General features: G+C 47.9%; 3 protein-coding genes across 5 annotated transcripts in view; 2 read left to right on the top strand and 1 right to left on the bottom strand.

The window, feature by feature from the left end:
* The first annotated feature begins 789 nt into the window (after positions 1 to 789).
* Positions 790 to 2534, top strand: LOC119406740 (uncharacterized). Its single transcript, XM_037673472.1, has 2 exons — positions 790 to 1457; positions 2519 to 2534. The coding sequence occupies exons 1-2, from the start codon at positions 790 to 792 to the stop codon at positions 2532 to 2534; spliced, it is 684 nt and encodes a 227-aa protein (XP_037529400.1).
* A 1075-nt stretch (positions 2535 to 3609) lies between these two features.
* On the top strand, positions 3610 to 6105 carry LOC119406739 (uncharacterized). The gene has a single exon (XM_037673470.1). The coding sequence runs from the start codon at positions 3610 to 3612 to the stop codon at positions 6103 to 6105; it is 2496 nt and encodes an 831-aa protein (XP_037529398.1).
* A 4607-nt stretch (positions 6106 to 10712) lies between these two features.
* LOC119372459 (inactive histone-lysine N-methyltransferase 2E) overlaps positions 10713 to 25976 on the bottom strand; it is a 533413-nt gene continuing 518149 nt past the window's right edge. For all 3 annotated transcript variants that reach the window (XM_049419603.1, XM_049419602.1, XM_049419604.1), the window contains one exon: positions 10713 to 11859. In XM_049419603.1, coding sequence (XP_049275560.1) covers positions 11767 to 11859 — 93 coding nt within the window. In that variant the 3' untranslated portion in view covers positions 10713 to 11766. The remainder of the gene's footprint in view (positions 11860 to 25976) is intronic.

Below are 25976 nucleotides of genomic sequence, written 5' to 3'. Positions count from 1 at the left end.
CTTAGTCGTTCTAAAAATTCAATGAGGAGGTCGCGCTGCAACGTGAGCCCCCCCCGAACAAAATTCCTGGCTACGCCACTGGCCTAGACGTCACGAGCCTCTGCGGAGAGCGCGTTTTGCTGTCGAGCAGACTTGCAGAACAGAAGCTGCGTCGGCACCGTGCATGGCATCGTCACCGTGGCTTGGGACGCACGCGTGAGTGCTATTTATTCAGCGGAATAATTCTTGGTACATGGTTGCGACTTCGGCAGCCCCAAGATCAAGCTGCACATGTTCTGACTGTTGTATTTGTCGAAGATTGTGAAGCGACCACCCACTTCGGAGCAGCTTGGAAGGCCCCGCGGCGAAAGGGAGGAGGACGGGCAACTCGGGGGGGACGCGTTTCGGCGTTGCGGCAGCAGCGGCCCGCTATCTGGAGGCGACAATGGGTACCGGAAAAGCGGAAAACGTCTACAGGTGACATCGTCGTTTTACGACATACGCGCCCAGCCCGTGAAAGAACACTGAAGCACATGGACCGTCTGCTCTTCAAATCAGTTGCACGTGCGGGGTGCAGAGGAAACTCTTTTGACTGTGCCTGTGTTTTTGTGTTCTGTTTTCCCTTTTTTTCCCTCTCTACGAGAGTCCTGTAAATAGTGGAAGAATAAAACCAGTCTTCGTGATGCGTTCGAACCGAGCGGACGTCTTGATCCTCCGTCGTCGTCCAACGCACTAAAGAAAGTTTGCCTCCCTGCTATTCCGCCACAATAATTTTCTGGTGCCGAAACCCGGGAATATAGGGACCCAAAGATGGACATCGACAGGATCAAGCGCAAAAGGGCCGTGGTGCGGACGTCAACGACAAAGCTTCTCAACGACATAGCCACCATGGAGGACGACGCATCACTCGGTGAGCTTGAAGAAAAGATCAACCTTCTCTCACTTAAGGAAGATTCACTCAAAGAGCTAGATCGGGAAATTGAGAGTGGCGTAGAAGATGATGGATTAGAAGAGGAAATTGCATGCTCCGAGACCTACAAAGAAAGAATCAGCATAGCAAAAACCAAAGTACAGCGCATGCTACGTGAGCGTAACTGCACTGACACCTCATCAGTGACCGCTTCGCTAGATCGCACCTCAAGCTCCTCAGATCAAAGAGAATCTAGCAATAACATACCGCAAGTAACCCCCACAGTAAAGCTGCCAAAGCTAGAAATGGCAAAGTTCAACGGTGAGCTTCGACAGTGGCAAGGCTTTTGGAGCCAATTCGACTCAACAATAAACGCTAACCACCACCTGTCAAACGTGGACAAATTCAAATACCTGAACAGTTACCTCACAGGAAAAGCAGCGGCTGCTGTTGCAGGGCTTGATTTGTCTGAAGGAAACTACGAAGTTGCTCTCTCGCTGTTAAAGGAAAGGTTCGGCCGAAAAGAAGTCATTATCGAGGACCACATGTCCAGATTGCTCAATATCAGGTCAGTGCGTGACTCACGGAACCTCAGCCAACTTCGAGGCCTTGTTGACGAAGTAGAAAGGGGTGTACGAAGCCTCACTTCTCTGGGCGTAGGTGTCAGCACGTACGGAGCTTTGCTACTGACAGTTGTAAAGAAAGCGGTGCCTGCGGACCTTCATCTCGAATACTGCCGAAGAAAAGACGCTACGACAGGAGGCAGTGAATTGGAGGCATTTGTGCATTTTTTGAGAAAAGAGGTTGAAGCACGGGAGATCATCCAGCGGGCCGAAGCACCCAGAGGCATGAGTGTAGAGTCGTCGACAGAAAACCGCAAGAGCACCTTTAAAGCGGCGAGAATGTCTTCGGCTGCGGCATTACATACAATGACCAAGGAAAGAATAGGGTGTCTGTTTTGTTCGTCAGAGTGCCACGAAACCAGTAACTGCGACGCAGAGATGTCGGCAGCTGATAAAAGGGAAATGCTGAAGCGTGAGAACAGATGTTTCCGTTGCACAGTAAAGGGGCACACGTCAAGAGAGTGCCGTAAGGCCAAATGGCTCAGGTGTGCCAACTGTAGCGGTAAACACGCCACGGCTATGTGTGATCCTGATTTCAGAGGATACCGCGGCACTGGTGAACAGAATCCATCCTCTCGACCAGTGACTGAACAAGCCGCAGTGCTAAAGTCTTCTCTAGGCTCAGAAGAGAATTTTATGTGCACGGAGGGGCATCAGTTGCTTCTTCAAACCGCGCGAGCTTGGACAGAGGGACCGCACAAAAGTACACTTGTCAGGCTTCTCCTAGATGGCGGCAGTCAAAGGACATTCATCCATCGCAACTTATCTGAAAGACTGCAGTTAAAGGTGCTTGGGGAAGAGGAGCTTAGAATATATGCCTTCGGCGACAAGTCGGCTGTAAACCGCACTAAAGCGCGTCGGGTCGAGCTGTGGCTCCGAAGCCAGTACGACGGGAAAAGGATACGAGTCGAAGCGCTGGAAGTTCCCTGCATCTGCGCGGATATCATGTCTACACCATCAAAGTCAGTTCTGCTTGAACTTTCGAAATTTGACTTACCCATTGCAGACGTCGCGCAGGGTGACGAATGTGAAAACATTGACCTTCTAATCGGAGCTGATCACTATTGGGAAATAGTCACGGGATCCACGAAGCGCCTAACCTCCAAACTGATGGCAGTGGAGACAGTATTCGGGTGGACAGTCCAGGGTCAGGTCGGCACAAGAAGGTCAACAGGAGTCTGTTCCTCTGCTGCTGGCGTAATGCGAGTGGGAGTGAGCGAAAAAACAGACAAGGAAATATCCGCACAGTTGAGGTCCTTCTGGGAGCTCGAGCACATTGGTATCAAAGAAAATGAACCAGCTCGTCACCAAGACGCAGTCCTACAGCACTACAAAGAAACCGTCAAGTTTGAGCATGGTCGGTACAAAGTGTCATTTCCCTGGAGGCCAATGGTCAGTGAGCTCGACGACAACTACGAATGCGCCGCGAAGCGTCTTAGAGCCCAAACAACGCGCCTTTTGAAAGAAGATTCCTTGATCAGGGAATATGACGCCTGCATCCGCGAATACATCGAAAAGGGCTACGCAGAGCCAGCCAACGAGCGTTGCAGCACTTCGGAAGGTCCAGTATATTATATGCCACATCAAGCAGTTGTTCGTCAAGAAAGCCAGACAACAAAAATGAGGGTAGTATTCGATGCATCCTCCAGTGCCAAAAATCGCCTCTCACTGAATGATGTTTTGGAAAGTGGTCCGAAGCTTAATCCAGAGCTGATCGATTTGCTGATCAACTTCCGCACTTACAACATCGGCCTCATTGCGGATATTGAAAAGGCATTTCTTCAAATATCCTTGTCAGACGACGACCGGAACGCTGTGCGTTTTCTCTGGTATGCTACTACGCCGAAGAAAGGTGAAGAACTACCAGCGGTGGCGGCCTATCGAATGACACGCGTGCCGTTCGGTGTCACATCCAGCCCTTTCCTATTGGCCGCAACATTACAACACCATCTTGAAGGACTCCCGGAGCAGTATGCTGAGACGGCGAGCATCCTACGCAACCATCTCTATGTTGACGACCTAGTGACTGGGGTCGACAGCCTTGAACAGGGTAAAGTGTTATGCCAGGAATCAAGCGATATATTATCACAAGCAGGAATGCGACTCCACAAGTGGATGTCTAACGACCACGATTTAGTCAACTTCATAGAGGATGGGAATGTGACAAGAAGTAATGCCAATGCTGAACCTCCTGCAGCCACCAAGGTATTGGGAGTGGCCTGGAATGCTCAGACGGATAATTTTGAGTACAATATGACCTCACTGCTTGATTTCCTCAACACAAGAGCTGACAGCAAGAGATTCGTACTGCAAGTCTCAGCCAGAATTTTCGACCCCTTTGGGTTTATTGCTCCCACAACACTGTACGTAAAGATATTGTTCCAAAGATTGTGGGAGTTGGGTGCTGGTTGGGACGATCCCTTGCCAGAAGAAATGCGGGCGGAGTGGGACTGCTGGTGTGAAGAGCTTCAATGCATCAAGGGAGTGTCCATTCCGAGAGTCATAGCAAGGGATTTCCGACATGAAGAGACAGAGAAAGTGTTGCACATTTTCTGCGATGCCAGCCCGAAGGCCTACGGTGCTGTCGCATACGTTGCATGCAAGTCTCCTCTGGGAACAATCACTATAAGCCTAATTGTGGCCAAATCAAGAGTAGCTCCTTTGAAGCGCCTCTCGTTACCCCGACTGGAGCTGATGGGGGCCCTCATTGGCGCTCGACTGTGCCGCTACGTTGTCAAGGCCTTGGACCTCCAGAATGCTGCTACCATTCTTTGGACTGATTCCACAGTGGCTATGCACTGGATTAAAGGAAACGCTGCCAGATGGAAGCCCTTCGTGGCAAACCGGGTGTCAGAGCTACAGGCGCTGACTGATCCTAAAGATTGGAGACACTGCCCAGGACCAGACAACCCCGCTGATCTAATCACTCGCGGTATCCTCCCGTCGGCCTTGTTGGAGAGCGAATTGTGGTGGAAAGGACCCCATTGGCTTCACGGCGATGAGACGCATTGGCCAACGACAGGCGAGCCGAGCCCAGGGGTTGCAGAATGTCACGTAGAAGAGAGAAAAGTGACGGTGATGCCCATTGTCTCATCATCATCCGAGGCAGTGCTGAAAGTGGAAGAGTTCAGCTCATTCAGCAGAGTCGTTCGCGTAACTGCGTGGATCCACCGCTTTGTCAACAATTGCCGCAACGGGAAGGAAAGAAAAAGTGGCCCACTACGAGCTGAAGAAGTGATCGATGCTGAGAGGTACTGGTTGGCTGCAACTCAAGGAGAAGCATTCAGCGACGACATTTCCAACCTGAAAGCCCAAAGACCGCTGCGCAAAGGCTCTCCTGTTTTGCCATTCAACCCGTACCTTGACAGGGAAGGTCTCATGCGAGTTGGTGGACGCCTGCAATTCACTGACAACCATGAAGAGACCAAACATCCTATCGTTCTCCCTGGCACTCACCCCTTCACGCTGCTGCTCATAAGGAAAGAGCACGTGAGAATGCTGCACTCAGGGGTACGCGACACTCTGGCGCAGTTGCGAGAGTCGTATTGGATCATCCGAGGGCGCCAGGCCGTAAAAAAGGTTATCAAGCGGTGCCTCATTTGTCGCAAACAAAGTTGCCCTCCCGCCACGGAACCAGTAGCACCACTTCCAGCTGACAGAGTGACAAAAGGAAATCCGTTCGACACCGTTGGCATCGATTTCGCAGGACCTTTGATTTGTCAACAGTCGCGCGACGTCCGGAAATGTTACATCGCAATTTTCACCTGCGCTGTGACACGTGCCGTGCATCTTGAGCTCGTCAGCGACATGTCGACTACAGCCTTTCTCCTGGCATTCAAGCGCTTCGTGGCTCGCAGGGGAATCTGCTCGACTATTTATTCGGACAACGCGCTAACTTTCAAGAGAGCAGCAAAAGACCTGAAAGCGATGTTCGCGCTACTAAAATCACAGGAAATGCAGTCTTACTTCGCCGGAAACCAAATCAGGTGGAAGTTTATTGTTGAAAGGGCAGCTTGGTGGGGCGGATTCTGGGAGCGGTTGGTGCGATCGGTGAAGGTAGCGTTGCGCAAGGTGTTAGGTCGGAGCAGTTTAAACTTTGAAGAACTCACAACGGTCTTGTACGAAGTGGAGGCCGTGATAAACTCACGCCCATTGACTTTCACCTACGAAGATGCCCGAGAGCCAGAACCACTGTCGCCGGCGCACTTCCTCGTCGGAAGAAAGCTGACAACCCTTTCTCCACACCACCTGCCAGCCGAAATTCCGGGCGGTGACGCGCATCTCTCACGGCGCTGGAAGTACCGGTCAGCCATGGCTGAAGGATTTTGGAGACGATGGCGGAAAGAGTATTTATTGGAGCTTAGATCAGCCCATTTGTCTCACCCAACGACATCGAGTGACCTAAAGATAGGCGATTTGGTGCTTTTAAAAGAAGACCATTTGAAACGCCACATGTGGAAGATCGCCAGAATCAAAGAAACGTTCAAGGGCAGAGACGGCAGGGTGCGGGCCTGCCGGCTGGCACTAAGCGGGGGAACGGAGCTGAAACGACCAATACAGCTGCTTTATCCTCTAGAAGTCGACGAACAATGAGCTAAAGAGTTCGCTCATCCGGGGGAGGTTGTTGTATTTGTCGAAGATTGTGAAGCGACCACCCACTTCGGAGCAGCTTGGAAGGCCCCGCGGCGAAAGGGAGGAGGACGGGCAACTCGGGGGGGACGCGTTTCGGCGTTGCGGCAGCAGCGGCCCGCTATCTGGAGGCGACAATGGGTACCGGAAAAGCGGAAAACGTCTACAGGTGACATCGTCGTTTTACGACATACGCGCCCAGCCCGTGAAAGAACACTGAAGCACATGGACCGTCTGCTCTTCAAATCAGTTGCACGTGCGGGGTGCAGAGGAAACTCTTTTGACTGTGCCTGTGTTTTTGTGTTCTGTTTTCCCTTTTTTTCCCTCTCTACGAGAGTCCTGTAAATAGTGGAAGAATAAAACCAGTCTTCGTGATGCGTTCGAACCGAGCGGACGTCTTGATCCTCCGTCGTCGTCCAACGCACTAAAGAAAGTTTGCCTCCCTGCTATTCCGCCACAATACTGACGCGCCGCCCCAAACCCGAGACATATTGGCGCAGCTTGGCGCAATTTTCGTCGATATTATCAGGATGGCGCAGTAAATGTAATTTCGCGCACTTTGGCGCAGTTGGCGCAGGAGTGGAATCACTGGTAAAAGTGTGGCGGAGAGAGCAACCGAGGAAGAGCCAGTACTGGACAATTTCAACTGGAAAAAGGCCGAAAGAAAAATTCCAAAGAGCACTGCCGCGGGTTTAGATGGGATTCCCGTTATCATTAACGAACTAGGACATAACACTAAAGAAGCATTGTTGACAGCTGTAGAAAAATGCTTAAAGGACAGACAAATACCGGACAGTTGGCGAAAAAGTAGAATGAACTTAATCTATAAAGGCAAGGGAGAAAAGGATAAGATTCGCTCGTATAGACCACTAACCATTACACTGGTCTATACAGGTTGGCGATGCAAGCAGTAAAAATGAAAATAGAAAAGTGGGCAGAACACAACGATATTTTGGGAGAACTCCAGAACGGATTTCGAGTCGACAGGCGGTTAGAGGATAACCTGTTTGTTCTCACTCAGTGTATAGAAATATCTAAAATAGAAATTAGGCCCTTGTATATGGCTTTTCTAGACATCACTGGGGCATACAACAACGTTAATCAGAAAATTTTGTGGGATATACTGAAAGGAATGGGCATAGGGGACGACTGTATAGAGCTTTTGAGGGAGATATACCGAGATAATACAGTTTGCATAGAATGGGAAGGAATGAGTAGCAAAGAGAACGTTGAGATTAGCAAGGGGCTGAGACAGGGATGTCCTTTGTCCCCGCTGTTATTCATGCTGTACATGGTGAGTATGGAAAAAGCGCTGGAAGGTAGCAACTTTGGTTTTAATTTGTCACACAAACAGGGCGACGTGATGATTGAGCAGAAGCTTCCAGGATTATTTTATGCTGACGATATTGTCTTATTTGCTGACAGTCGAGAGGATATACAGCAGCTGGCGGATATATGCGGAAGGGAAGGGGAAGCTCTAGGACTAGGATTTAGCGTAACGAAGTGTGGACTGATGGTATTCAATGAACCCTGTGATCAGACGGTGTCAATACAAGGCCAAGAAATACAGAGGGCAAGCGAATACAAGTACCTTGGAGTATGGGTAAATGAGAGTGATAGATGCATGGAGGTACAGGAAAAAGCCTCGGCAGCAAAAGGAAAGAGGGATGCTGCAATAATGAAGCACAGAGCGTTGTGGTAATACAATAGATACGAGGTGCTTCAAGGTCTGTGGAAAGGTGTAATGGTTCAGGTCTTACTTTTGGGAACTTAGCGGTGTGCATGAGGGCAGAGGTGCAATCGTGAATGGATGTAAATCAAAGGAATGTGGGACGCCTCGCGTTGGGTGCTCACGGGAAGACGACAATGAGGCTGTAAAGGGCGATATGGGATGGGAAGGTTTTGAGGCGAGGGAGGCTCAGAGCAAAATAAGGTTCGAAGAAAGTCTAAGAAATACGAAGGAGAGTAGATGGGCAGTGAAGGTGTTCCGTTATTTGTATAGGAAGAGCGGGGACACACAGTGGAGAAAGAGAACTTGGAAGCTCACTAGTAAATATACGGCTGGTAGTGTACGCAGTATGTCAACAAAGAGAGTTGAGCGAAAAGTCAAAGAGGTGGAGAGGATTTACTGTACGGCAGCTATAGAGAAAAAACCGGCTTTGAATAACTACCGAAAGGGCAAAAATGAAATAAGGAGGGAGGCATTTTACAATAATTCAAGGGGAAGCGCTTTATTGTTTTAAGCGAGATCCGGTTGCCTTAGAACACGTAGTTATAAAGCGAGATTCAGTAAAGAAGAACAATGCACATGCTGCAGGGAAGATAGGGAAACGGCGGAGCATGTTCTGATTGAATGTGGAGATATCCACCCAGGTGTACGTTTGGGCACGAGCCTACATGCAGCCTTGGGTTTTAGGGGACAACAATGGAAAGCTGAACACACCCGCGATTGAAATAAGAAAGAGACGGTTAGAGTATTTGTGGTAGAAAATTAGAGAGAAAGGACAAAAATAAATATTGGGAAAAAAATAAGGACAGTCTTCCGTAAAGGGCAGAGAACTGGGCTGAGAATTTATGCATTTTTTTTTCCCGTAGTAAGACAGATTTTATTGAAGTAGAGGCATTAGGCCAACATAAAAAAAAAGTAAACAGGCTAGAGATTTTTTTGTCGAGCCAGGTGGCACACTTGTCACCGCTCCGTTACAAAGGGGACGCTCATAGCATCCATCCATCCAACCACACTTGCAGCGATCTCTTATATGAGGCGGTTCATAGAATTGCCGGCGAAAAAGTGGCAGGTAGCTTCTGCTCATTTGCGTTAGCTGACGGTGCTGTTCCTGTGGTTACTCGAGCTATGGATGCGGGAATGTGTTTGACATTGTTCTTCGCGGCCCGGACATAGAGCGGATGGACGAACAGCCAAGACTCGACAGTACCTCCATCTGCTGCGTAACGAAGTTAAATGTGTGTGTGGCCACCACGGCCTCATACAATGCGTGAGCAAATCCGAGCACAGATCGCTCGCGCCTGGTGAAAAACATGAGACAGACAAGCCTGACTGCCTTTTCTGCACCTCAATAAAAGTTTGCTTTCCCGGCCATCCAGCAAGCCGCGAGGCGGTGAAGAGGCAAGACCTCGACGTCCCCACGTGGGAGGCCAAGGCACTTAAATTGCTGGTTCTTAATATCCTCCTCCTCCCTCGTGAAGATCTCGCAGTCAGACTTGATCACAGGTGTAGCGCGATTTAAGTTAGACTTTTTTATAGGCAACTAGTGAAATTTCATCTCGAATCGAATATTGCCGAATAGTGGTCGAAAATATCGAATAGTATCGAAGCGTGTACCGCCAGTTACGGCAAGACAAAAAAAAATCAAGGAAGCTACGGCGTGGTGACAGCTGGCGCGCTTGTTCAGGAGTCTTTTTCTTTTCTTTTTCCAGCTTTTATGGGCGTGCAACCACGTTGATAGAGCAGCTGCCATAATAATCAGCAGCGCCACTTTTAACTCCTAATGGGTAACAGAGGGCGGTACAGTAGATAGCTTTTTTTTTTTCCTACGGCCGTGCAATACGGTGCACTTGACAATGGTCACGTTATTGTGCTCCATCGCCATGGGTGCTCTGGGCCCGAAAATCTTCAGGCGCCCGTTCACAGCAGCGTTTTGAATGCATGCCGAAACGATGGGAGTTTCTGATAGAACGGAGTTTCTGAACGAGTCGTCAGTGCGGCTGTGGCGACTGCACAGCGCGAACAAATTTTCGCATCTGAAACCAATCATCAAGGGTTTCGCGGCCCAAAGTCTGGATGTTTTACGGCGCTTGCGGCATATGTGGCCGAAATAGGCAAGAAGTCCGGAAGCCAAGTTGAGAAGGGCTTACCACTTTTCTCGTCTGTCTTTTTTTGACGTGCTGAAATAACATAATCTCCTCTAAAGTAAACATGCGCTCATTTTCGAACCAGGAAATCTATGAAAGTTTTAACGAAAGGCCTATTGTAACGATGCTAGCGTTAGTTTTAGCCACCCCACCTTCACCAAGTTGCACCATTGGCCTTTGTCGCGTTTTAGATACTCGTCCTGTCGAATTATTAGAAAGTTCGAATACTAGCTATTCGAAAGTCGAATCGAATTATTCGATTAGGTAGTATTCGATTCGCATTCGAAACTCGAATATTCGCACACCCCTACTTTTTTAGCTTTCATTGAGTAGTCACTTTTATATGCGGTGTAACCATACGAATCTCGAAGATTATGCTTTCCTTTACGATAAACGAAAGTATCTTACTTGTGCCACACAGCTAACCTTACGGTCAACTTGGCCACTCTCTTCTGTGGCTCAGAGCGCACTTGACGACGTATCATACAGTCCCACAGCAGTGACAAACTCGCGGTGCCCATTGGATCCTACGGGAGCTAAGCCGGGACCGGCAGAAAATGATGAGAGAATGCAGCATTAAGGAGCATAACAGAGGGGTTCCATTGTACACATGGTGCAAGCTCACCTTGAAAATGGCTAAATCTGCATTTTGTGGCTACTTCAAGATTGCACACATGAATGTTCATGTCAGGCATGGCTCAAGAAGGCAGCAATGTTTATTTACAGCTTCAGGCATGGAAAGAATAGGCGCTTCTTCGCAGCTTTGCCATGGCTCCCCTCTTTCACAGTGTCAGGGGCTGCTCATAAAGACACACAAATGAGCCCAGGTTATATAAAATAAGTTATCACACAGGTTTTTGTCAATTTAACTTCTTTTTTTTTTCATATTAAAAGAGGCATGCTCAACCATATCAATCAAACCCTGAGCATAACAATAGGATTGCAAAGTGGGAGCACATGCGTTGACATCGAAAAGAGAATAAAAGATGGACAAAACCAGAGCAGTGTAGCTTGATAAATGACCACTTGCAGAATTGTAACATTACTAATGGCATGAGTAGAGCATACATATCCTGAACCACACGTGACCAGAACTATGACTGATCTTCGTCATCAAGCCACATATCGAAGCACTTTAACAGGCATGTCAAGCAGCAGTCGCAAATAAAAGTATACAGAACACAGAGGCATGTTTTTCCGAATCGTTATAGCAGCTGCCGAATTTCAATGTGCTATACTGCTCTGGTCTCGTACAGCTGGCAGAAAATTAAAAACACCTGTACATGTCTAAATCAGCATCGGTGCTGATTAATAGACTCGAGTCCTTATGTACACTATGTACAAAATGCACAGGTATAAAAACGGTGCTGCAGTCGCACTGCAGTGCAACACAAGCATTGTAAGGATGGCCATCACTGGAGAACTGAACCAGATTTTATCGCCATGGCCACCCGAATTAGACACCGGAAATCATGACATGACAACAGACAGGACATGTTGGGAGACTATGTATAGCTATGTACACAATGGATGCGAGCCCACTTGACACAAGAGCACAGTGGAAACAACGTCTCAACAAAACACCTTGGGATTGTCCGACAGCCAGTACCACAGGGATGCTGTGCGCAGACTAGCTGTCACCATGGGTGTTTTTGAGCACACAACTGGCCTTCGAGGGTCATCCCACTCAAAGGTGAGAAAACAAAGTAGTGAGAGGGGCACTATCATACAGGTCTGTCAGCACCACTGGGCTTAGTTGTGGTGAAAGTAACCGGGTCGATGTGATGCTGGCACGCTTGCTGGTGCAGAATCCAAGGTCTGTAGAGGTGTGCCAAAGGGCAGAACCTGCACACAACAATGCATTAGCTGAACATCACACTCTCTATAGTTCCTGTCGTGTTCTCTCAAGCATGGGAGATAACTTTGTAGTCATTCAATATATATCAAATTTATCTGCGTACTATTAGCCGTAAAGCTACTGAGCACTTGTGATATGGAGAAATTTCCTGAGGAACAGGATTTTTATGTTGAAGCACTTTGGAGCAGACAATACAGTAAAACCCGGCGATATGATCACGGCTAGGCCGAATTTCAGAGTGATATGAATTCGTAATATTACCCGGCCAAAATGCATTCCTTACAACACAGAGAAGATAGGCTGTTCTAAATGAGTTTCCGCACTGCTGCGGATCACACAAATGCATGAGAAACCGCGGCGGCGGCTGATGGAGCGACTGGTACAGCGCAATATTGGTGGGATCCATAGTCGGCGAGCAACTGTCTATGTCATGAAGCTGTGCAACCACTCACTGGTGCCCCCACCGAGCAGACCGAACCATTCGGTGTGTATGAAGGGAGGAAGCGCAAGAGAGACAGCCAGCCTTTGACAGCCCTGCTTGTGCTGAGGCATGCGTGTCCTCCCCTACACGCTGTGTCGAAACCACTTTCAGCTTTTCTTTATCTTTCTTTTTAAAAAAAAAATATGCGACACTTGCTGGCATTGACTGCAAGGGTTGGCAGGTTTGGCTGCTTTGCACCAATTTGACTACTCTTTTTGGTTGATGGAAGCAGAAAAAACATCTAGGCTACTTTTTGGCTACATTCCTGTTCCCTCAATTTGAACCAAAATATCAATATCTGGTTCACTGGCATTCGAGTATGCCGTGTCAGAACATGGAGTGTTTCGGGCTCCCAAAATTGAATTTGGCATTTGCATAACACAAAATAAAAGGCTTTTAGATATGCGGCTGACCCGCCACGGTGGTCTAGTGGTTACGGTGCTCGGCTGCTGACCCGAAGGTTGCGGGATCGAATCCTAGCCCTGGCGGTCGCATTTTCAGGGGTAGAAGTGGGCTTCAGCCTTTTGGAGCAGCTCAGGGAGCAGGAATAATGCTGTTTTGGAGCAACTTTGGAGCGGTAAAATGGGAGTTTTGGAGCGATGCAAGTTAGTTTTGGAGCAGGCTTCTTGGGTCAAACATGATTATTAATTGAAATTTTTTATTTCCGGTTCACACGAAAAATTCCAGTGGTTTTTACTAAACATCCAATACAGATGAGCCGACCAGACTTACCACAAATTAATAATATACATGTACATATGATCCCACCACTAAAACATCACAGCTGACAGAGCAATAACTTGGAGATATAAGCGATGCTTTGGATCACTACAGTTGACTAGACCTCGGACAAATGAAGAATGTTCATGTCAATAAAACAACATAGCTGAGATGAACAACTGAAGACTGGAGATAAGATAATAAAAGTTACCTTCATTCTAAGCCTATTGACACTCTATAAAATAAATAAAAAAAAAGTCACAGTTTTACAGCAAGGGCGAAGCAATGAATGCGATAGCAACAAATTGTAATGTTATATGAAGTGAGGCTGGCGGCCAACTGTTTTGTATCCGATCTCGCGTAACTACAAAACGCTGGTGTAAGAGAATATGGCCGCTCCAGGGAAAGATGCTCTCCGCATAGTCACTTCGCGTTGAGAGCGCAGCACGTAGAAGGGTATACGAGCAGCCCGCTGTGATGGCTGTCGAGATAGCGCGCGCGCCCTTAGAAAAGGCGCGACACCCTCCCCCTCCCGTCTTTTCATAGTCGTTAAAGACGGGCGGGGCATTTCCTGTCTGCTTCGATGGCAGGCCTCCCGAGCGGGCTGATGTTATCGCATACACTCCCCGTGCGACGGAAATGGGCCGGCTCGTTTGATCTCTGCTTCGGCCCCGTTTGTCACCCCCTCTCGCGCTCTTTTACCTGCGGTAGAACGTACAATGCGCGGGGGGATCTTATCAATTTGGACTTCATCCATCTTATCATTTGGCGCCTTGCACTTCCAATGGCCAATTTTCGCGGAAACTGCTGTCTGTGCGCAGCAGGCCCGATTGGCGCAGAATGGTGCATATTGGAACTTTAGCGCACACACACGAGGACACACAAGAAAGAACACACGGACCAGTTCCAATATGCAGCAAAACCAACTAGCCCGCTTTTCCGTATTATTACAGAATGGTGCAGTTGGCGCAGCACTTCCACCTCTGCATTTTCGATGGAGGCGAAAATATTTGAGGCCTGTGTACTTGGATTTAGGTGCACGTTAAAGAATTCCAGGTGGTCGAAATTTCCGGAGCCCTCCACTACGGCGTCCCTCATAATTGTATCATGGTTTTGGGACATAGAACCCCAATAATCGTTATTATTGGATGTGTGGCTGGGACTCGTGAAATACTGTTGCATGGCACCCCATTTTGAAGACCGCTGAACACAACTTTAAACCGTAATTGGGAAGGAACATCATAATTGAAAGCCCTTTCCATCTAAGGCGCTCTGCACTCATTGACATTAGGAACCGGGTGTCTCAGAAACTGCTTGTGTCACATCTTAGGATTAAGTACGGACTGCGACTCTGGTAATATTAACTGATTGTAGTTTTCATGCAAGCGTTCGTTTCACAACTACAGTTTGTGCTCTGATCTCAGCAACTGCGATTTTGAGCACAGTCATTCCGTATTCATTTTTACTGTCGTCACTAGGCTTCTAGTCCTGTTGAGAACAGTCATGTAAGATGGATGAAGAGAGCAACAGGGCAAGAAACTTTGTCCTCCTACATAGTCAACAATTTATGCTTCAATCTCGAAAATTGCGATGTTGAAGTGTTCATGCTGTACTTTGTTACGTTTTCACCAAAACGCTTTTGCATATACTCATTGAAACAAAAACTTTGCAGTTGTTTTCACACCCGTGTGGCTACTACGCTAGGCTTGCAATATTTTTGCTAGCTATTTCAGTATTTCTTTTTTGTGATTTTTTTTTTGTTCTTTCGACCTGGCAACCCTGTTGCCCACTTGTCTTGCAGCCTCGGTAAGCCATTTTTGCAGAGTTCAGTAGTTCACGCTAGCGGTTTCATGCTCGCTTCATGTTAAACAGTTTGCTCGTCTATGGAATTTGATCTGGTCCTTGCCAACATGTCATGAAAGCGAATGCCTCTGTCAGTGAATGAATTTGACATGCTGCATAAGGTGGACAAGGGTTTAAAAAAAGAAATGTATGCACTCAATGTGAAAGCCGTAGGAAGTGCAGAGCAGAGATTTTTCGCCTGCCTGTGGCCGATGCCAGCGTTCAAGGGCAAGCGCGCAGCCTGCTCGGTGTCCATGGCGGGAAAAGAAACCTTAATTTGTGATGCCCCATCTTCCCTTTCCCACCCCCTTGCTACGCTATGCTTTACCTGCCCCTCCTTTCCTCACTTCCCACCTTCTTGCTATACTCCCACCTTCTTGCTTACGTTGTACCACGCCCTGTTTGAATCACAGTTAAAATATTGCGTATTGGTATGGGGAAGTTCAACAAAAACAAATATTAGTAAACTAGTCTCTATGCAGAAAAATGCGCTTAGAGCGATTGCTGGCGTGCCTTACAGAACGCACTCTGAACCACTGTTTACCACCTACCATATCATGCACTTTACCAACATGTACCATCATCGTCTTTTACAGCTCTACAAATCACAGATTGAACGCGGCATATTGTTCTTATGTGAAGTCGCTAACCTCCACACCAACATTCTTTGCTACCTTACAAGACACCACGAGTACTGGTCTGTGCCTCACCCACGTACTAATTACGGCTTTCAAACCCTAAGCTATACATTACCTTCCTTGCTTAACAAGTTTGGCTTTACTCACACCTCGATACGCGAACTTTCCTTTAACTCTCTTCGAAACTTATTTCGTTAATGTGTACATTTTTGATGATGATTTGTGATTTTTGATTTTTAATGTGTGCACCTTAATTATATTTTGTGTACGCAACTCTATTTGAATATATCTGGAGATATAATGTGTTTGTAGTGTCACCCATTTTATTGTGCACCGTGTTCTTTTTTTCTGCTTTGGAGTTCTTGTTTGTTATGCTACAATGTTATCCTGTGCTATTTCTGTTTCGTGCATACCGCAGTGCCGATGTATACGGGGGGAAGGGAGCAATGTCAAGCCGCGACTGTGCGGCTTTTTTTCCCTCCTCCTCAGCCATGTATATATATATTTTTTTGTATGCATGTCTGGAATAAAGACTCAGACTCAGACTCAGACTCAGACTATACGGCTATGCTTTGCTTACCCTGCCCTCCTCCTCACTTGCCTTTACCACTGCTTGCTATGCTATACTATACAAGGTTCTGCTACGCTTCTCCCTCTCCCCTGCTCCTTTGCCCCCTTACCCGCCCCTTGCTTTACCATATACTATACATGGTTATGCTATGCATGGTTTTTGTCTGCGTGACGCCGCACATAGCTATGCTATGCTTTACCCTCCTCCTAACCGTCACTTCCTTTTCCAGCCCCCTTGCTGAACTGTATAATACGGCCATGATATGCTTTACCGTCTCACCCTCACTTCCCTTTCCCACCCATTGCTGTACTATACTACACGTGGGCAGTGGCACACTGGGCCCCCGAATTTTCTTTTGCCATGGGATACAAAGCACAAAATGACATTCGACCACATCTCCCTGCCCGGCCCCCACTTCAGATCAAGGAGGTGCCCCCACCCCCGACAAAAATTTCTGCCTAAGCCCCTGCACACGACGGGTATGCTATGCTTTACCCTCACTCTTACTTCCCTTTCCCGGCCCCTTGCTACACTATGCTATACATGGCTCTACTACTGCCGCACGCTCCTATGCCTTTACTTTAGATGTGATCGGGTTTCGCTCACAAAAACTGTTACGACCACATGTCGCAGGCTGCGCCGCAATACTTAGAAACTTCACGACTGTTTCGCATAGTTCTGTCAAGATTATCAGCAGGCACTAGCGATAACGCTGGAAAGTTTGATAAGGCACATATAAAAGCCGACGCATTTCAGAGATGAGCAGATTAGAAGCGTCAACTGCTGGGCTATGGTGAGACGTGTAGTTTTTTACGAGCGAAAACTTGACGATGTAACTACGTCGACGACAGCGAGTACAGACAGGAAAGACACTCAATTTGCAATTGAGTTAGATAGGCATGAAATAATCTCAAGATAACAACCGCGCATGTGCCAGAACCAGTGTGCCTCTTGAGAAAAAAACGCACTGCCCAAAAGCAAGTATAGAAATAATATGGTTAATAATATGGTTATGAAATATTATCGTTAAATATGAAAATAATACATAATATGGTAAAGATCAAGTATTATCCTTTTTGTTTTCATAATTTGTTTTTGGGCAGCACATTTTTTTTTTCTCAAGAGGCACACTGGTTCTTGCACATGCGCAGTTGTTGTCTAGGGATTATTTCATGCTTGTCTAACTCAGTTGCAAATTGAGCCTTTCTGTCCTTTCGACCTGGCAACCCTGTTGTCGACTCGTCTTGCAGCCACCGTAAGTCATTCTGAAAAAGAATTTTGACAAAGGTTTTATGGCATGCTTATTGGACATGAATGATTTATAATTTTACAAGGTGGGAGGACGGAAGGTTTAGCCGAGAATCCAGCCTCACTTCCTTCTCCTCTTTCACCCTTCGTCGGAGGTATCGATTCCCCCGTTGCAGACGATGTCCACCGGACGAGTCAGTCAGTGTCACGCATGGCATGGCCTCAAATGGGTGACATGCATGACGTCAGTTTTCCTGCAGCGATGGCCAGTAGGTGTGAGCCGTGACATCACGTACGTAACGTCGCCAAGATGCAACAAAGCGACAAACAGACCTGTGTAGCGGGCCAGAAACTTTTGGTACGAGCCACGTTTGCCGTATGGAGTCCACAGCCACACCATATCACCTTTGCTGTACGCAACATGTCGATGTCGCTTATCGTAGCGAGCCTTTGAACGGTCTTGGGAAGCGAAAGTTTGTAGACACGCAATGTGCCTTGCCTCCTCTGTGTTACAGAGGGTCTCACCAAGAGATGGCTTTTCCTGCTCCGAAAACGGAAGAATGGAGTCAAGGGCACTGCATGGCGGATGGATGCAGAGAAAGTAATAAAACGGGCTAAACCGGTGATTTCATGCAGCGCAGTATTAGAGGCATAAGTCATAAAAGGTAAAATGGCATCCCAGTTCTTGTGTTTGGCGTCAACGTACATAGCAAGCATGTTATGTTAACGAGCGTCCTGTTGACTCGCTCAGTCAGTCTGATGGTCTGTGGATGGTGCGAAGCGGCGTGGTGAAACTGGGAAGCAGAGTGGCACAGCAGTTCCTCTACGATGCTGGCTACAAACTGACAGCCTCGATCGCTGATGGTGGCGCAAGGAGATCCATGCCGGAGGATGATGTATCGTAGTATGAAATCTGAAACGTGATCGGCTGCTACAGCAGATAGCTGTGATTTCAGCATAACGAGGGAAATGGCCAACACAGATTATAATCCAGCGGTTCCCAGCGATCGATTGTGGGAAAGGGCCCATCATCTCAATACCGACGACATCCAAGGAGAAACACGGAGGGAGTATGGGATGGAGAAGTCCCGGTGACGTACTTGTGGGCTCATATAACTTTAATGCGTCCACACTAAAGAAGTAACAACAACAACTGAACTGATTGCGGGAGCACGCACAGCTGTTGTCTTCTGTCGGGTGAGAGTGTTCTTATCACACACTGGCGCTCAATTTAGTAGCGTCGACGCTGCGCGCATGTGCAGAAGCGGCGCTGCACCGTGCCGCCACACACTGATTGGACATTTGTACCGTTGGCAATGCTCACAACTCGGGACATACCTATTTAGCTGTAGCTTGTTGCATACATGGCCAGTAGAAATGTTCCAGTGTGCGGTATAATTTCTGGCAAATTCCATATGGCCAGACGTTGAGTTGCCGTGCATAGCTTGCAACACGTTGGGTCGCAAAGCCTTAAAGACAACCAAAAGTAGGCAGGCCCCCTCTGCAGGAAAATTTTGCTTGTAAAGGTCATGCTGCTACAAGGAAGTGAGAAGAAACTTCAACTTGAAAACAATGACTCCCGCTCTTTCCTCCACTGGAAGGGCACGTCCTTGTTGAGCAGAGTAAGGGGCTGAGCCACATGAGTGAATTTAGGAACAAAATGCCGGAAATATGAGCACAGGCCCAAGAAGCTTCAAAGTTCTCGCAGTGAGCGCACTTGAGTGAAACTGCTGACAGTGGTTGACTCTACTTGGATCAGGTCGAACACAGTGCTTGTCTACGAGAGGCCCGAGAAGGATAGTCTCACAATCACCAAAATGGCATTTTTTAAGATTAAAGGTGAGTGCCGCATTCTGAAGGCACATGAGAACCACATCAAGTCGACAATTGTGTTCGTCAAACGAGCGGCCAAGAATTACAGTAAACTGCCGATTTTTTGGATGCCCGATTTTCCGGACGTGCTCGAAAATTCGGACGCTTTCGTGGCACCGTCACCAGCCCTATAGATGTCAATGTATTAGAACGTCCGAAATTTCGGACGCTGAAACTCTTCCACGTTCGATTTTTCGGACTTTCTGCCCAAATTGCAGGTCCGAAAGGAGTTATTGAAGCCCCCACCTCTGCCGCATCTATCATCTCGTAGGTTCGAACCAGTGCTTTCGCGAGTCGATCTGTTTGCGACAGTAGCAGTCTGAAAGTCAGCTTTGCTGTAATGCTGCAGCGTTATCGGGTGAAGCAGACCAGAAATTCAAAGGGGCCGCTATCAGGCACCGTGCAGCGATGTCTTTATGGATAAGCAGCGGAAATGCACGGAGGCGTGATGGCGGCGTGATGGCAGCAGGTGGCAAATGCGCCAGTATGGCTTAATCGCTGACAACCCTTATGACAAGCATCTTCAGTTAACTGCTTGGTAGTGCATGTGGCCTAGCGCAGTTGTATGTGTACTGCACGCATTTAATAGGCGAGAACCAAAACGCACCGCCATTCATGCTGCCTCTTTGTGCAAGACCACTAAGTGCGCCGTACAGACGCGTTGCCTTCACAGACGAAACCAGCTCGCCATTGCTGCGCCCGTGTGCGGCCAGGAACAAAGTGCACATCACGAACCCTTTCATGATAAATGCGTGTGCGTACGATGCAGCAACAGTACAGTGACTGCGTCAGCTTAGTTGGCGATGTGCTGCACACAACTATAAACGATTAGCTTCACACAGCAGCAAATGCTGTGTATGCGGAGATTCGGCGATACAGAGCGTTTGTGTGTAAGCATCGTTTACATGCGCACACGCATCGGGGAAAGGCGTATGAGTCGTCTGCTCTTTCGCCACAGTCTGTGTTCCGCGTCACCGTTTCCAAACGCTCCATGCGAGAGCCGTAATCTATCGCGCGCTTTGCTGGTATCAGCGGCGCTCATCACGAGATGCAAACTTGCAAGTGGTGGTTGACACGTGGTTAAGCGGGGTTCGCGGCAGGTACCGAATGTATTTGCGAAAGCCTGGGCGCGCACCAAAATGCCTGATAATTGTACTGGGAGGCATTAAAGCTTTTTTTGGACGTGGCTGTGGAGATTTGACCACTTGAGCGGAATAAAAAAGCATGAATTCGTTTTTTCGGACTGCCCGATTTTTCGGACAATTTCGCGGTCCCTAGGGAGTCCAAAAAATTGGACGTTGACTGTACAACATCATCAAGATAACAAAGGCATATTTCCCATTTTAAACCGCGAAGAACCACAACCATAAAGCGCTCAAATGTGGCAGGAGCATTGCATAGACCAAACGGCATGACATTAAACACGAATAGACTGTCTGGAGTCATAAACGCTGTTTGTTACTTGACGGCAGAGTGCATGGAGATTTGCCAATATCCCAATCTCAGGTATACGGATGAAAAATACGAAGTAGAGTGCAGACAATCAATAACATTATCAATGCGGGGAACCTGATATACAACCTTTAGTGTGACAGAATTCAGCCGCCGGTCATCTACACAAAATCTCCAGGAACCATGCTTCTTTACAAATATATGACACGCACTGCCCAAGCGCCAGATGACTCCTGCATAACTTTCTTTGCTTGCATTTCTTCCGCTTACTGAGAAATAGTTTTACACTCAGACAAAGATATTCTCTATGGCCTCTGGTGAATGGGATGGGCAGAACCAGTATTAATGACATGGCAAGTGTGTGAAGGCGCTACAGAACATTTGTGGGCATTCTGTGCAAAATCAATGACTGAGGCATGCGTGAAGAGAATCCAAACTACCAATTGTCTCTTCTCTGGCAATAGCGACTTATTCATCCTAATTATGAATATGTCATCACTAGGGCAGGCCACATCGGATGCATTTTTTGTGTCACTGCTAATGACCAAAATGTCAACGTCACCCCTTGCGTCCAGTTCAAACACAGCCAGCCGCATTTCACTAGGCAGTACCACCGGCTCGAAAGAGGAGTTTATAACCCACAGGAAGGATTTGCCACTGCTCGCTGAAATCACAACGCGGTGCTTCTTTGCGCAGCTCAGCTCGAACTGGTCAACTATAACATCAATGTTATCAGCTGCGACACCAAATATGTCAGCAGGCACTCGAATTATGGACTGCGCTGGCAGAACTATGTCCTCAAAGGCGGCAATAGTCTTGTTGGCAGCGCATGGGCTACTCACAAAAAGCAGACAGTGAAACTTCACCAGCACCGCAGCCCATGGTGGCTCTACATTCTTTCAGAAAGTCGATCCTCAGGATAACATCCTAAATAGAATTCACAAGAACTGCAAACTCTGCCTTGAACAACATTGCGCCGAAAGGAACAAGTTACAGTATACACTCCCACCGGGTGCAACGATTCCCCACTTTGTGTGGAAACGTTCTGTTGTTTCCTCACTGCAACACGACTTTCTGACCAATTCAAGTCTTGCAATCACTGCTCACAACATAAACAGTTGCTCCCATGTCGACTAAAGTTGACGTGGGAGCACCGTCTATAAGAACACTGACCTTATTCTATAACAGAGAAACTGGTGGAGGCATATCTGTGTGCAGCGAAAAATGTCCGGCGACCTCACCCCTCCATTGGCCGCGGTGCCTAGTTTCCCGGCAAAGCAGGAGAGGTGAGACGCCGACAGCCTGATGATGGTGATATACGCTGATGGAAAGTTGGTGGCGTCATGCTCCACACAGAAGCAGGTGAATCGCCGCGGAAGTTCTGATGGAAGTTGCTGCCATAGTAGCCGTTTGGTGGGCCGCGGTAGTTACCACGTTTACTTGTGCGACGTGAAGATGCCGGTAGTTGTTCATACTGCGGTGGAGGTAAACGACGGCGCTTCAAGCAGAAGTGGGCCATATGTGCACAGATGCCGCACTGCAAGCACACAGGTGCTTTACGCACCGTACGCTCCTGAAGGCAGTCAGCAGGATGTCGCCACGCTGTAATGCCGGAGGGTGACATCTTCATGACATCTTCACTGACGGGTCGACAAAACACTTCTTTATCTCGCCTACGAAATTTGCCCACGTAGTCAAATTCTCCTCGTGATTCTTGAACGACATCAATGTTGTTCCCCAGTGACGCTACCGAGGACTTTTGATTTGGAGCAATTTTTGGAGCAGCGGAATTCCCATTTTGGAGCACTTTGGAGCAGCAAAAATTATAATCTTGGAGCACATCGGAGCAGATAATTTTGCGTCTGGGAGCACTTTGGAGCAGCAAATTTTACATCCTGGATTGCACTAGAGAAGCAAATTGGGTTAACATTCAAGCACCTGAATAATTATTATGGGGCTCCCATGAAGAGCTAGAAATATTTCGATTCACTGCAAATCTCTTGGAAAACATCATCTCAGGTGAACTCCATACTTCACTCGCTAATGAAAAAATAAGGGCTCATGCAGTTGAGTGTTCTGGATTAACTTTCTCTGTGATTATTTTCGACACTAGCAAATAAACAGAATACCACATCAATAAAATTGCACTTTATGAAACAACACTCTAAATACATCTCTGTAGTTATCAGCAGACGTAGTAGACAAACGCCGTGACGTAGAGCAGTGCCTCAATGCCAAAGAGCCACAGTCCCTAATGCATTCCCCTAAGACAACTCCAAGGCGAAAACCAGGCTCTTTTTTTTCTCGATCGATGTGTTGAGCCTCCCCCTCCTCCCTCTCTGCAAGCTTTGTACACCTCACCTGGTTTTGCACTACCTCCATGATCACGGAAGCAGCGCCGATCACGGAAGCAGTGCAAAGCGATGATGTCGTGTGATGACGTCATCACGTGACATCCGATATATGACGCCATGATGACATCACAAGTTTTGACGATCTATGACGTGACGATGATGCCATCACATGATTATTTTTCGCATGAACAGATTGACGACGGTCAATTTTCGTGTTTGATGAAGCATCTAAGGCGTTTGCATTATTATTGTGTATTGAACGTTAACAGCCTGGCTGTTAACAACCTGGTCTTACATACCAAACAGTCCTCCACCATGTCACCTCTGTGCCATGCACAAAACAGCTTTGCTTATCATCCGCTTCACAGAGCGAAATGGCTCAATTTTTTTAAAATTTTTACTGTGATATCAATTATATGGACACTCTCGACGGGTTTCTGCCGTCGCCGTCACCGTTACCGCAATTTTCCGTATAAAGTCCAAATTGATAACATCACCCCGCGCAATCTAGTCGTGGGTAAAAGCTTGGGAGCGCTGGCGACGAAGGTAGATGAAGCGCAGATTAAACGAGCCGACCGTCTGTCTCCGTCGCACGAAAAGTGCACGCGATACCATCTTCCCGCATGCGGGCCTGCCGTCCATTGCTCATCAAACAGAGAGGAAACGCCCCACCCATCTTTAGTAAGAACCATGAAGGGACACCGGGGTGGGGGAGAGGGAACGCATCGTTCGAAGGGCGCATTCGCTTGCGTGCGCTATCCCGAGGCATCAGGAGACGGCTCGTAAACTTGCTATGCTCTCAACACTTACTTCGCGTTTAAAGAACTCAGAGCAAGAAAACGCTTCGGTTCCTGGAGCGGCCATATTCCCTTAAACCAGCGTTTTGTTGAGCTACCCGAGACTGGATCCAAAAGAGCTAGCTGCCAGCCTTACTTCGTATAACAATACAATTTGTTCGTATCGCATTCATTGCTTCGCCCTTAAGCAAAACTGTGAGTTTTTTTAACGTTTAGCTATTGACCCTAGAAAGAGAGGGGCGGATGTGTAAGATCGTGTAGCCCCTTCACTGTGGGCCGTCAGCGATGGGCCCGCTACTGACAGCTGCGCATATTAAAATGCAATTGCGGCCGCTCCGACCGGGAGGTACGCTTTTATTAATGAGATGACATATTTAAAAAAGCAACCAAAAAATTCGAATTGGAACCCTAGCACTCACGAACTCGAAAGGGCAGGGCCTTTTAAGGGGTGTTCACCTCAGAGTGGTTATAAACTCGGATGTGCTGGCGTAAAGAATTGCGAAAAAGCTCTTTTGGATGAAGATCCATGATAAAGTATATCTGAGGAAAAGTGTCAATGCATTCTCACCGTTCACATGCTCTTCCATGGACGCATGTACGGAAAATTCGATATTGTTCCATATATCTATTGCTAGCGATCCCAGATTTCATTCCACAATGTCTAGAAACAAAAGTGACGGACATTTTAGCGGCACGCGTGTAGTTATTACTGAACATTGTTTTCCTTCCATGCCGTGCGACGCTTGAAACAAGCTATCAGCAGCGTTTCTGGAACAGACGACGTCCGCCGATGAATCGCCACCACACTTTCTCGCTACCGACAGGCCTAGATGTCACGAGCCTCTGCGGAGAGCGTGTTTTGCTGTCGAGCCGACTTGCAAAACAGAAGCTGCGTCGGCACCGTGCATGGCATCGTGAATTACTCGGGGCGCACGCGCAAGCGCCATTTATTCAGCGGAATAATTCTTGATCCGTGGTTGCAACTTTGGCGGCCCCAAAATCAAGCTGCATATGTTCTGACGCGCCGGTGGTGCGATTGCCGGTGATGGACGACCCCAAACCCGAGACTCTGGCGCAGTTTGGCACAGGAGTGGAACTCAAGAAACAGTGGTACGTAGTTCCATTGGCTGGCAGTGTCCCGGTGGCCTCACCCAACGGTAGTGCTTGAGCCATTCCTCGACATGCTCTCCAACTTTCCCAGAGAACGTGCGCGGCTCTTTGTAATGAAGACAAAACAAAACTCTGACCACGATTAAAAGCAAATAAAAGTACGACGTTTCGGCCCCCATACGGGAGCCTTGTTCACAAGTGAAAAATGACTGTGTGAGCGGTCCGGTTATGTGTGTTATAAAATGTGACGTAAGCAACGTGTGTAGGCGTGTGGAAAGTTTCCGTCATTTCGATTGAGTGTGTGCGCCGTTGTCTGGATCGTGATAGATTCGAGATGAAGCCGAGATGACCAGTTCTTTTCTCTCAGTTATTCTTGCGTTATGCCAGTCTATTTTGTGTCCGGACGTTTCCACGTGATCGGCCAGCGCATTTGATGAGACTTTCTTCTTTTTTTACGTCATACATATGCTGTTTCAGCCTTTGTGGAAAATTACCAGTCTCGCCGATGTAACTTCCACTACAGTCTGCGCACGGGATGCTGTAGACAACGCCAGGAAATTTTTCTTTTGGCAGCTTGTCTTTTACCCTCACAAGGGAATGCCTCAACTTGTTTGTTGGCACGTGTGCTACCTGCACATCGTAAGGGCGTAGAACACGCGCAAGGTGTTCGCTGATGCCCGGAATATATGGCACAGAAGCACGTTTTCTTGGGCGAGAGTTTCCAGAACGTGGCGACCGTGCCAGCTGACGTTCCACGAGTCAGGGTAGCCACTTTGCGAAAGATCCCGATGCACATGCTCCATGTCGGCAGTGAGTCCTCTGATTTTACGCAAACTCTCTTTGCGCGATTCATCAGCGAGGTCACCACGGACCTTTTGTGGGAAACCGGGTTCACGGAATTGAAATGCAAATAGCGACCCCTGCGGGTGCTTTTTCTGTAGACACTGAATGACATGCCTTCTCCTTTGCGCCTGACGAGGACGTCTAGGAAAGGAAGTTTACCGTGCTGTTCTTCCTCT

The sequence above is a fragment of the Rhipicephalus sanguineus genome, chromosome 10 (genome assembly GCF_013339695.2).
Source record: "Rhipicephalus sanguineus isolate Rsan-2018 chromosome 10, BIME_Rsan_1.4, whole genome shotgun sequence".
In the NCBI taxonomy this organism is placed as follows: Eukaryota; Metazoa; Arthropoda; class Arachnida; order Ixodida; family Ixodidae; genus Rhipicephalus; species Rhipicephalus sanguineus.
This window is presented reverse-complemented; position numbering and strand designations above follow the sequence as displayed.